Genomic DNA, 13,708 nt, shown 5'->3' on the forward strand with positions numbered 1-13,708 from the left:
GCAGCAGCTGCGTGTGACTTCATGCAGTCACCGTGGCCCACCCCACAAACGGTCTGGACACGCCTGCTCCCGGGCACACAGCATTGAGCCTATGCCACAATGGCGCCCACGAAACACCTACACGACGTCTCCTCCAGCCCTGTGTCAATCAAGCAGAGGTGTTTGCACATGTCAGATGCCGTCGCATCTCACTGTGTGCACACGTGCAGTGTCGCTTCCGCTCAGGGTATCAGCATGCAGTGTTCAATGCTGAATTAGGCCCTATATCCACTTGTGTACTGATTCTGCCTATTTGGTTTTTCCACCTAGCAATGCATTAACTTCACCAACTGTGACCGGCTCCTCTGGTAGGTGCCGTGAATCTGCCCTATTGTGACTAAGGCTACCTGTTTGCCAATCCCTTCTACAGTTGATTTGGTCCCGCTTACATGAGGTCACTTTCTGACTATTTTTCCAGGGCCACTTTAAGTTCTGAATCTTTTATTGCATACTGTAACAAACAAGAAGGTGCTGGTGGCTGCTGGGGGACTGCATGCAGTCCTAGGATCATACAGTGCCTGTCACTATCCTACAGTCATAACTGAAAATTAATATTTGACGTTTACCATGATCCTTACTGTGCTGAGGGACAAATTATTAAAACTGTATAAACAAAAGAGGCTGTAATCAGCAGCAGAGTGCTGCTGCTAGCGATGCTACTGGGTCTCTGCCGCTTTTTCCCTCGTCGCCGCCTGGGTACCAACACCTGTACTATGTACAGTTCACAGACATCGGGATCCGATGCATGCGTAGTAGTGGCGACGGTACTGCGCATGAGCAAAACTACAGCTTCTATGGACTGCATCGGCTGTAGCCCAGAGAAGTCGGCTATGGCTAACGAGGCAGAGAGCTGGCTTCCTACAGGAAGCCAGCTCTCTGCTAATCTAAATACCAGTCTGGCAGTCCCGGTGGAGGAAACACCTCCCAATGGGACTGCCTGTAGTTTCTGTGACTGGCAGGCAGGACTTCCAATAGGAAGTTACTGCCAGTCACAGTGAAGCCAGTGCAATCTCACGGACAGCATCTAGCTACATTAACAGTGAGCTTAGTGGCGTGTTTTACTTGGGGAGGCTGCAGTCCTGCAGCCCTTAGATAAAAACCGCCACTGACTGTAGTGTCTAATCAAATTTTTACATTTTCCAGTGCAGCTTGGACAATGAAACCAAACATCTGAAATTGAAATTGCATTTGAGGAATGTTCAGCAAAGGTCTTTCAGTAGTCCGAGGAACAATACATGAATACCTGAATTGGTTGTTTCATTAAAACTATTTGCCAGTAACTTAATAAAGGCAATTTAGGATTTTATGCTTATCAGCTAGCTCAGGTGTAGAACCATTAGCACATGGTTTAGAGGCATTCTGGCGTCATTGAAACTACATGAAAAGTCCTTGAGAATTTAAATTAGTTCACTTTCTTAAAATCATAGAAACAACTGTTTGCGATAATGTTATACTTTTTCAATGTAAGCGGATATGTTTTACCTTTCTGGTACAGATTTTCAAAGTAAGTAACTTTAAAGTGATTGAAATTCTTAGTAGCTGCTATCTCTTGAAGGGCACTGGAAAGCTGTTCAGCTCTCTACAAAAGACAGAAACGAAAAGCTTCATTACATACAACATAATATATTAAACTATTCTAAATTATATATCAGTACATTTTCTATTAATGCACGGCTATAGCTTATTATGTGAAAAGATTTTAGGACGCTTTTGTTGGGAAAGCCATCCCAACTATACTCTCTCCTACTGAGGAGCTCCATTGCCATTTTCGTGAGACAGTCCTGTTTTATTGGGACTGTCCCATTGTTCCACCTGCAGGCCACAGTTAACTGTGCGGGAGTGTGTGTGGGGTGGGCAGTTGGGAGGCTCTTGCACTCACTGCTCTGCTAGCAGAGCAGCAGGTGAATAGATGCTGTCAGCATCTATTCACAGAAGACAAGGTCTGGGGGCATGCCAGCAGCTCATTGAGTGCTGGGCATGCCCCCTCTCTGATGGAAAATGGGGACATGACTCGTGATTGCGGCACTCCTGTGAAGCCACGCCCCTTTTCTATCGGCCACACCCCTTTCAGCCATGGTGCGGCTTCAGCGCGCCAAGAAGTCCCACTTGCTCAATTCCCAATGTAGGGAGGTATGCACTGGGCCTAATACTGTTTAAACTGGGCCTGAGTCACCATAGAAACCGGGGAGAAGGACATTATACGCATTGGGGTGATCTATAGACCACCAGGCAAGGGGCAGGATTTCGACAGGAACCTATTGTTGGACATCACTAAAATGGCTTTAAAGTCCTAATCATGGGTGACTTTAATTTGCCTGACGTCAATTGGGAGGGTTCTTTTGCAAGTTCAGTTACAAGTGGCAAATTGCTACATTCCTTACAGGGAGCATCTCTCAAGCAATTGGTGAGAGAGACCACTCGCAAAGACTTAATATTAGATTTAATTCTTACAAATGGTGACAGGATATCCGACATATACAGTATGTGGGTGAGCACCTGGGATCCAGTGATCATCAAGCAGTATGGTTTAGTATAAAGACAGGATCCAACTCCTGTCACACAAAAACAAAGATGTTGGATTTTAGAAATGCTGACTTTGCAAAAATAGGGAGATGTTTAAGTGAATTATTGGCGGACTGGAGGAACTTGAAAGGAGTGCAGGAGAGGTGCCAATAACTGAAGAGTGCAATCTGAGTGCAACAGACCTTTGTATCAAAAGGGTTAGGAAAAGCACCAGGAAAAGGAAGCCAGTGTGGTTCACAAAAGTAGTATCAACTAGTGTGAAAGCAAAAAAGATGGCTTTTAGGAAATATAGACAGACTCAAAATAATGACAAAGAGGTGTATCTTGACAGACGGAAGGATGCTAAGAAAGTGATCAGACGTGCAAAGGCAGAAGCTGAGGAGAAAATGGCCCAGTATCAGTAGATAAAGGGGGCAAAACTTTTTTTTTTAAGTATATAAGTGAAAGGAGAAAATAAATGGAGGAATAATAAGACTTAAGACAGAGAGTAAGCATTTGGTGGAGGGAGACAAGGCAATAGCAGATCAACTAAATAATTATTTTTGCTCAGTATTTACTACAGAAGGAGAAGGGATGGGTCCACAGTTACGTTGCAAGGACATTCATAAAAATAAGGTAGATTAAAGTACATTTACAGAGGAGAAGGTCCTAACAGAACTTTCAAACTAAAAGTGGATAAATCAATGGGGCTAGATGGGATACACCGAAGGATATTCAAAGAGCTAGAAGATGTGCTGGTTACACCTTTAGCAGAATTATTTAACCAGTCACTAAATACACGTGCCATTCCAGAGGACTGGAAAAGAGCAAATGTAGTTCCACTGCACAAAAGTGGAAGCAAGGAAGAAGCAAGTAACTACAGACCAGTAAGTCTTACATCAGTAGTAGTGAAAGTAATGGAAAAACTATTAAAAGAAAGAGTTGTGGAATATCTTAAATCAAACAACTTACAGGATCCAAAACAGCATGGATTTACTGGTGGGAGATCATGCCAAACAATTCTTATTGACTTTTTTGACTCTGACGAAAATAATAGATCAAGGGGGAGCTGTAGATGTAGCATATCTAGACTTTAGTAAGGCATTTGACACTGTCTCACATTGCAGACTGCTAAATAAACTTGAAAGCGTGGGGGTGGATTATAAAACAGTTAAATGGTTAAGAACCTGGTTTCAGGATAGGAAATAGACAGTTGTAGTAGAGTGCAATCTATGGAGGGAAATGTTACCAGTGGAGTACCCCAGGGATCTATACTTGGTCCAGTTCTCTTTAATATCTTTGTTGGTGACATTGCAAATGGTATTGAAGGGAAAGTATGCCTTTTTGCAGATGATACAAAGATATGCAACAGGGTAGACACACTGGGAGGGGTAAAACAAATGATTGGTGACCTAGGTAGGCTTGAGAAATGGTCAAGAACGTGGCAACTACAGTTTAATGCTAAAAATGCAAAATCATGCACTTGGGACTCAAAAACCCAAAGGCTAAATACAGTATCAAGGGTACTATAATGGAAACTACTGAGGAGGAAAGGGATTTAGGAGTCACTATTTCAAGTGACTTGAAGGCAGGAAAGCAATGCAACAAAGCAATGAGAAAGGCAAGTCAGATGCTTGGTTGCATAGGGAGAGGAATCAGTAGCAGGAAAAAAGAAGTGATAATGCCACTGTATAGGTCATTGGTACGGCCCCATCTGCAATACTGGGGCAGATGTATTACCCTGGAGAAGGCATAAGGAAGTGATAAACCAGTGATATGTGCAAGGTGATAAAGGCACCAGCCAATCAGCTCCAATATGTAAATTAACAGTTAGGATCTGATTGGCTGGTGCTGTTATCACCTTACACATATCACTGGTTTATCACTTCCTTATGCCTTCTCCAGGTTAATACATCTGCCCCACTGTGTCCAGTTCTGGAGACCATATCTCCAGAAGGATATAAATACATTAGAGAGTGTACAAAGAAGGGCAACTAAAATGGTGCATGGCCTACATCACAAAACTTACCCAGAAAGGCTAAAAGATCTTAACATGTATAGTTTGGAGGAGAGAAGGGAAAGGGGGGACATGATAGAAACTTTCAAATATATCAAGGGTCTTAAAGTTCAGTAGGGAAACATTCTTCAAAGGAAGAGAAGTATTAGAACTCAAGGACATACACTGAGACTGGAGGGGTGGGGGAGGTTCAGGGGAAATTTAAGGAAAAATAACTTCACAGAAAGGGTAGTGGATAAGTGGAATAGCCTCCCATCAGAGGTGGTAGAGGCTAAGACTGTAGAGCAATTTAAACATGCTTGGGATAGGCATATGAATATCCTTACAAAGAATTAAGGTTCAAAAAGGGTTGAGATTGCCTAAAGGATAAAAAAAAGGGGCAGACTAGATGGACCAAGTGGTTCTTATCTGCTGTCAAATTCTATGTTTCTATGCTTCTATGAGCTTAAACAGAAATGAAAATACAAAATGCATTTACACACAAACACGCAATTACACATATATACTGAATCAGTATTCTATCTATCTATCTATCTATCTATCTATCTATATATATATATACACACACACACACACACACACACACACACACACACACACACACACACACACTATATATATATATACACACACATACATACATACACACACTCAAAAAATTGTATTTTAAGTGCCTCCATGGGCACACTGCACAGCTGAGAAGAGCTGCAGCTGCCAGGTAATGGGGAGGGGCCCCCATATTTAATGTTATGTATGTTTCTTGATTTTTTTGTTGTTTTTGGGTTCTGTATTGATTAGACATAGGAGTCCGCAGTATGGCGCCTGTCAGGCAAGCCTCAGTCCCTGCCTCATTAAGTTCTACGGGTACGCTGGGATCTCATCATTGCGATAACCAAAGTATGGTTATAGATGAGTTCGCACTATGAGGAGACTGTGTTTACCCTGGTTGCCTAGGTGAATTCCTATACATGCACTGGATTGGCTCACGCGAGCGCCCGGCCGCGTCATGCGGAAGTACGATGCTCCCGTGACGGAAGCCGGGACAGGAAGTGCGTTCCACCGCGGGCTGAATGCGTTCCAAGACGGGGACTTCCGGCCTTGAGCGGTGTGGACGTGCTGGTCTCAGGTGATGGTGCTTTATGTGGACAGGTGAGTGGGATTATGAGGTTGTTGACAGGCGTCAGGCTGTGGATAAATGGCAGTGTTTGGCTCAGTGTTAGTATGGATGCCCTTGAGGAAGGTGGTGACATCGAAACAGCTGTTGGGCAGAGGGGATCAGGACTCTCCTTTTCACCAGAGGGACATGTGATGTATCATGTTTATCCTAACTGGAAGATAATGTGATTACAATTCTGACTGTTGCCATGCTGAAATAGAGCACTTTTTGAATTGACTATTGTTGGTGTGCTGGTTTCTTTCCTTTGGCTGAGGAGGGATTCTCATGTTATAGGAACGTTTTACTATACCTTCTATATGGAATTACAGCACTCGGATTGAATTATGGAAATGTGTGCGGCTTTTCTGCTTTGTTCGTTCTATATATATATATATATATATATATATATATAATCTTGGACCTGTGGTGGCCAGCTTGCACACCCCCATGGGCCCAGTCAGCCAATGGTGTCGTAGATGATCCAATACTGCATCCTAGGATGCAATTGTCCTGCTGCATTACCATATTAGTTTTATTGCTGCTGCTTCTGTTTAAGCAGCAATGATAGCTACTCTGTCCACATCTGAATCAGGCCAATGGTCACCTCTAGCCTTAAAACTCCCCTGTGTAAATGTATGTAAATTTGTATGTGTGCCTCAACAGTAAACTTAAAAAAATGTACATATACTGAAGCTAAAACCTTTCAGCAGAAAATTAAATGTCCATCTGATGTGTCTGCAATAATGGTGCCATATGGCCAGACCTATGCAGCTTTTCCCCAGACCTGAGCCTGTAATTACTCATTAAAATGCATGGAAAGTAAAGGCAATACATGGTCATTGGCATAGTTGATCATATACACCTTTCGGGCAGTTTTATTTTGGATTTATGTTAGAATTATCATAATGTGCATAATTATGAGCATGCAGCATTCCTGGCTCATTGAACTTTAACATGTATTATAATTAGTGTGCACTCAGCACGTGTGTGTTAATGAGTGAATAAGCCATTGAAGAGATAATTTTCATCACAGCATCATTATGTTGTTTTTGTTTCCCAATTATATTATATTTGTTAGCTATACTGTATCTACTTTCTAAATGTCAAACAATAACAATAAGATGTGTAAAGTTTAAACTAGATGAGATGAATGTTGACCCTGGCTATTAGGTTGCCTTCACCTCATTTAAACTGGTCTTTTATAAGAAAACAAAATGACTCTTCCAGCCTTTCAAACTATGGGAATTAGGCCTCCAAATCCATTTAACATAACTGGCGTTAATTTGCCATTTTCTATGTGAAGAACAAACAATTATTACTGTACACTAGTGCAGTCATATCTTCTTGATGTTTGCTGTGATCGGAGAACTGATGCCAAATGCATGAAGGGATTGGACAATACAATGTATGTACAAAGCTAATTTTGCTAATATTAAAGTCTTATCGTGCTCATTGGCCTAAAAGTTATTGTAGAAGCAATTTATTTGTACCTTTTATATATTATTGTTCTCCTACACTTAATTGCAGTAATTATCTGTTTAAATATACACTTCATAGTAATACAATACTTTGGATTACTTTCTATTGCTTGTTACCTTTATTTTAATTGATATTATAATAAAAATCTAATTTTTCTTCAATTTTTCTACGTGTTCTCCAGATGGAGTCCTTTCTCTGGCCTTTACCTCCTAGATGTATATTTACAAAAGGTCGAACTTCATCGATTATTATTATCGATTTTAAATTGATAAACATTGATGTGAATCGATGTTATGTTTCCAGGACTAAAACACACATTTACAACATTTAAAAATGAATGTAAAAAATCATGTTAGTATATGTGTTTTAGCATCTGAAACATAAAATCAATTGAGTTTCATCAATTTAAAATCCATTAAAACGTTGAAACATGTAAATATGCACCCTGATATGATAACAGAATCTCACATAATCTCTACACAGTATAAAATTAAGTCCCTGATAGGCATCTGTATGTTTGTTTGGGCTAATCTTGAGAATCACTGGATGGATTTTGATGTGAGAATCAAGCAAGTTATACTACAATTATATACCCGGCGCTGTTATTCTCAAAGTGAGAGCAGCTTACCACGAGGAAGTGATCCTATATTCCTCAAAACTGTAAAGCAAAAAATAAATAATGAGACTGTGCTTCTCACTTTGACACAAAGACAATATATTTTTATATATATGTATCCATTAATACATGATATAACATAAAGGTACCGGCCAGTACCACACACTAAAAATATAAGTATATATATATATATATATATATAAATCACTTTAAAAAAATTCACATGTAACCTTTATAAAACACATGCATTAAGAGGGGACACGCAAAAGTCCAGGCACCTACCTACAATCCGTGAAGGAAGCTCCATAAGCTCATTCATTCCTAAGGAGAGGTACTATTTGGGTGTTTAGCCACTTGCACCCTAGGTGTTTTCTGGAGTCTGGCTCTGTGGTAATATATGGACATTCCTCTATTATGAAATGTGTGATGGCTGAACTATTGCTTGCCTTAACCTTCTGCTAAACTGCCATTCTGCATGTGGATGTACTAACAGCATTTGGTGCTATGAAACACATGGACATTATCTAATTGTGACTGCCTGCTAGCTGAATTTCAATTGATTTAACTAAACAGGACTAACAGTCTGCCTTTAGCTGCATTAACCCCTAACCTGGTTGTAAGGACTTGGGCATAGTGCATGCTTATAAACCAGCAGTCTTTGGAAGCCTCATTGTGAGTTGCATTATACTAGGGTGCTTTATATCTCAGGTGGAGATGTGATTTAATGCATATGTGTTTTATAAAGGTTACATGTGAAATTATTTAAAATGATTATATATATATATACTTATATTTTAAGTGCGTGGTACTGGCCGGTACCTTTATATTCTAACATGTATTAATGGATACATACTGTATATATAAAAATATATTGTCTTTGTGTCAAAGTGAGAAGCGCAGTCTTATTATTTATTTATTTATTTTTTGTTTGTATTTTTTGGATTTTGATGTGGTTTTCACAATTCTGTAGAGCATTTGTTGAAGACGGTTTAGGTGTAACATCTGTCCAGTGGTTCTCAAGACTAGCCCAAGCAAACTGACAGATGCCTAACAGGGACTAGAAATACTATGTAGAGAAGGGAGGAGGGGATGTGGCCTGCTGAGTTTCCGGCCAGACGTGTCTCCTGGAGCTCCTGCAACCCTTTTAGGTGTTCGGGGGACTCCCCCTGCTGGACTTCAATTCCCCCTAAGTGCCTGCTTTCTTACCCCCTCCTGGCGCTCCCTTTTGCGGCTTGGGCCGGGGGAGTGAATTGCTGACTTCCACCGTTCTCTCCTCATGAAAGGTGAAGCTGTGTACTAAAGTAGCAGGTGACGTCATTGCAGAGGTCCCACTGCCGTCCTCCTCCTGGACACTGCTCCCTGCTTGGTGACTGGCTTGTCGGATCACTGTCTCCACCTGGCTCCAGAAGTTTGTGGGGACTGAAAGCGCTGAATGGAGAGGCTTGGGGTCCATATAGTGCAGAGGAGCCACTGGGCACTGGAACAGTGGAGGGCTGATGCTGCAGTGAGTGCTGGCGTGCCTGAGGTGGTTAGTCAGCCCCTGTTCCTCAACTGAAATAGTCCTGGATCTGCCTGCTATAGATTCTCTTTTTATCAATAGTGGGCAGGGCCTCTGTCAGGGGGGACTACCGGAACTGGAGTACCAGGCCCAGCATGACCAGCGGCCCATCCCCAGTGGAACTAGCGGTGGTGCATTACACCAGTGCCTGCCACAATGATGAGATCCACAGCCTCTGGCACCCTAATGAGTCAGTCTGATTAGATGCTGTCGCTGCGCAGCTGACATAGCAAATAATGGATGCGGTCCGGTAGCCAGAACTACAACTCCCAGCATGCCCCACGCGAAGGAGCCACTATGCGATGCCCGCCCTTTCTGCGGCTGCCAGTTCTGTATAGGTGTGACAGGGACATAGTGGGGGTCCTGGGTCTTGAAGATACAATAGAGTAACATAGCTAACACATAGAGGTACAGTATGCATGGTGGTCATAGAGGTACAGTATGCATGGTGTTGTATAGCACTAGAGGTGTAGTGTAATTAGGAGTATGTTTTGTAGTCCTAGAAGTACAGTGTTATTATAGAGGTATGCTTGGTGTGATAGTCTTAGAAGAATGTATATTGTGGCACCCACTTTCTCTCCTTGTCACTCTCTGCCTCTCCCTGAAACCCTCTTCCTGTCATCCATTGCCTCTCCTCATCACCTCTGCTGTCCATCACCCAATGCCTCTGCCTATTACCCTCTGTCACTCCCTGTCACCCTCTGCCCATCACCCACTACCTCAACCCATCACCCTCTTCCTTCCCTGTTACCTTCTGCCCATCAACATCTGCCTCTGCCCATCACCATATTCTCCTCACCTAAATGTCCCTGTCACCTAAATGTAGGGCTGTTTTTTCTTCTTTATAGGAGGTCCCACAGTTTCTGATGACAGCCCTGATAATTGGATATTGAGAGCAGGAGTTTTGTAGCTGTCAATGCCCTAGATCCCTACACCTATTATTTTGGAAATCTTATAAAACCTTGGTTAAAAAAGCCTATCACTGTAAATTCAACATTGCTCCCTTGTGAAGCTAGGGTTCTTTAAAACCTTTAGAAAACTGCATTTTTCAGTTTGGAAAATAATACAGATCTAACTGACACTTGAACATGACCTTTCAATAATAAAATATAAATATCAAATTTAGACACGATTTGTGACTTTTATTTCTACTGTTGTGGTGAATAATTAATAAGATTCAAAAATAAATAAATTTAAAGATACCAAATATCAATCCTGTAAATACAGTAAGCATACTGTTTCAGCCGGCAACAAGATTGCTCTCCACGTCAGCTACTGATGAGTTTGAATGCCATGAGACACTGACCTGTCACGTTCAGGGGTTTTGCGTGTGAGGGGTTGCAAAAAATAACAGATGAACAATCTCGGTTACTTCAAATTCATTTAAACCTACTTAGTAAAAAATCCTTATACTTGTTGGTATGAGTCCTACCTCTGTGGTTAGATTTCGAAGCGTTTCATTTCTGTTCATCCAACCTTCACATGGGTTACTCTATAAGTAAAACAAGTAATAACTTTGTTAAAGACATAACTAACATTTGAATAGTATTTATTGTGCCGAAGCTAATCACTGTAATCTAGGAGGCTGAAGGATAGGTAATAACCTTATAGTCAAATACAAATTTGATAGATACAGTATCTAGCACAGTCAAAATGGTGATCTGACTGAAATACAGGATTCTCACTGTTATGAAGCTTGGTCTAGCTTATGCTGATCATTTGCTGTCTGTGCTTTCAGACCCTTACTTTTTTTAAAGTAAGAAACCGGGGATAATCGTGATAAACGCTTGACCTACTAGTTGCCGGCAAGAAATATTGATTTTCTCTATTGTGGCTGGTGGATAGCCTAATCGCTTGTGCCATGACTGATCAATGTCCCACCCTCTACTGTTCCTTGCCATTCCCCTATCTCAGCTCCATGCAAGTGGTATTTAGATTACTAGAAGGGAGGTTACCTGAAACCCTTTCAGGGCCAGGACTGACCAATTTGGTGCCCTAGAGAAGATTTTAGCTGTTGCCTCCTCCCTCCATACTTCTCTCCCAGAAATATCTGCCACCTCAAAGCAATGTTGCACTATTTTAAGACTTTTACATTTAATCCCCCTCCTCCGCCTCACCTCTCTCTTCTTATCTACCTGCCTCCTTCCTCTTTCTGGCCTGCCAGAGTTCTCCTCCTGTCTCTGCGTTCTCCTTTTCTATCCCGCCTACCTCCTCTTCCCAATCCACCCCCCTCCTTTCCCAATTTGCCTGTGTCCTCCTTCTGGTTGTCTCCAGCCCATGTCCTTCCTCTCTGCATTCTAAGCCTGTGCAGTGCTGCATATTTGAAGGGTGGTGATTGGCAAACACCCTTCTTTTCAGCACTCCTGTAGGCACCCCTACTGGAGCCAGGTTGCCCTAGTCAAGTGCATAAGTTGCCTGTGCCATTCCTGATGCCATTGCTTGTGTAACCCAGTGAGCTATAACAAATGCATAAGTTTCACTCCAGTAGCCCTTGAATCATCATGGCCAGTCCCCCAGCTCAGAGGATACCCCCATACTAGGAGGTACAGAAAGCAGGCAGAATATGAAAGGACACATTAGATTTCTCTAACTATATATATATATATATATATATAAAACAAAAGTGAAAAAGGCGCCTCCTAGTGCAATACTGATAGTGTAATGAACCTCCACCAATAAGAAATCACCCTAAAAGTTGGAGGTGTACCATAATAAGTGGTCTTAAACCACCTTTATGCAGTGTTTAGAGATCCCAATCCTCCTCGGTTCTGATATTTATTTCCCGGATGAAAAGGTCATTTAGATGTCCAAAGCCTCAATTCTCATAATCGCCCAAATGCAAAAGATGAGAAGCAAAATGACCATAGTGTAATAAAGTTTAAAAAAACATTTATTTGATAATATACAATTAAAGTAAATAGTTGCCCGTACCATAAAAAAGATTAAAACAGCTTATCTGATATCAAAGTATCTCAGTCCATCGGTCTGTCACTCAACGCGTTTCGTCCATCGCTTACTGCAGGACTTCCTCAGGAGTGTATACAGAAAACGCCCACTAGGACCTCTTAATGGGGAAGATTGCTTCAATTGCTCACGAGATTACCGGAAGTGACATCACTTCCGGTCCCGAGTGAAAGCATACCAACCAACATACTACTATATTTCCATTATTTATACGTTAAAAAGCCCCCACAGCAGCGCATCGAGGCGCTGGCTGTTTGAAAATCACACTTGCTGAGAGGCGTCCCCGCTCCCGCTGCCCGCGACCACCGGAAGTCGCGAGCAGGCCGGGCAGCACTTCCGCCCTCAGCTTCTCCAGCGTCAGGCGCTACCACAGAGCATGCGCAAGACCAGGCCGGTCACAATGCCGCCCGTCCTCGCAGCTCTTGTGTGCGCCCGCTGTAAAAGATGTGATGATCATTTGTCCACGCACCACGGCGCCATTTTAAAGGAGCACGTACACTTATCTTAAATCATTTGTTTTCTTAGTACAAATCCAAAGTTAATTTCATGTAAATGGGAAAGAAATAGAATTTATAGTATATAATCACTATCATGCTCTTTTATGAGTAATGAATTAAATATAGAAGGTATATTAATAGTAAGGATACTAAATAATGAATAAATATATGGAAAGGAGATTAGGGATTATGGATGTTAATTTGTAAAAAAAAGTGATAATGCAGATTTCATTAATAATATAGATCATAAAATAAATTATATATATCAATTTGAATATATATATATATATATCTATATCTATATCTATATCTATATGCTAGAAACAAATCAGGAGAGCGCACTGATAAATGTAAAATATTTCACTTTATATAGAAAAAAGTAATATCCACATACATTGTAGTTTAAAATTCCAAACTCCGTGAAATTCACACAATCAGCAGGTATATACTCAGTTCCAGCTCGATTGAGTATATACATATTTTATGTACATATTTATATATATATATATATATATATATGTATATGTTCAAATTGATATATATATATATATAATTTATTTTATGATCTATATTAATAATGAAATCTGCATTATCACTTTTTTTTACAAATTAACATCCATAATCCCTAATCTCCTTTCCATATATTTATTCATTATTTATTATCCTTACTATTAATATACCTTCTATCTTTAATTCATTACTCATAAAAGAGCATGATAGTGATTATATACTATAAATTCTATTTCTTTCCCATTTACATGAAATTAACTTTGGATTTGTACTAAGAAAACAAATGATTTAAGATAAGTGTATGTGCTCCTTTAAAATGGCGCCGTGGTGCGTGGATAAATGATCATCACATCTTTTACAGCGGGCGCAC

The 13,708-nt window shown here is 40.9% G+C and overlaps 1 protein-coding gene across 2 annotated transcripts in view; it reads right to left on the reverse strand.

Annotated features, from left to right (window-relative positions):
- Positions 1 to 13,708, reverse strand: part of AOAH (acyloxyacyl hydrolase) — a 439,135-nt gene that overhangs the window by 32,326 nt on the left and 393,101 nt on the right. For both annotated transcript variants that reach the window (XM_063922510.1, XM_063922509.1), the window contains 2 exons: positions 10,800 to 10,859; positions 1,522 to 1,618 (listed from right to left, as the gene is read on the reverse strand). In XM_063922510.1, coding sequence (XP_063778580.1) covers positions 1,522 to 1,618; positions 10,800 to 10,859 — 157 coding nt within the window. The remainder of the gene's footprint in view (positions 1 to 1,521; positions 1,619 to 10,799; positions 10,860 to 13,708) is intronic.

The sequence above is a fragment of the Pseudophryne corroboree genome, chromosome 5 (genome assembly GCF_028390025.1).
Source record: "Pseudophryne corroboree isolate aPseCor3 chromosome 5, aPseCor3.hap2, whole genome shotgun sequence".
NCBI lineage: Eukaryota > Metazoa > Chordata > Amphibia > Anura > Myobatrachidae > Pseudophryne > Pseudophryne corroboree.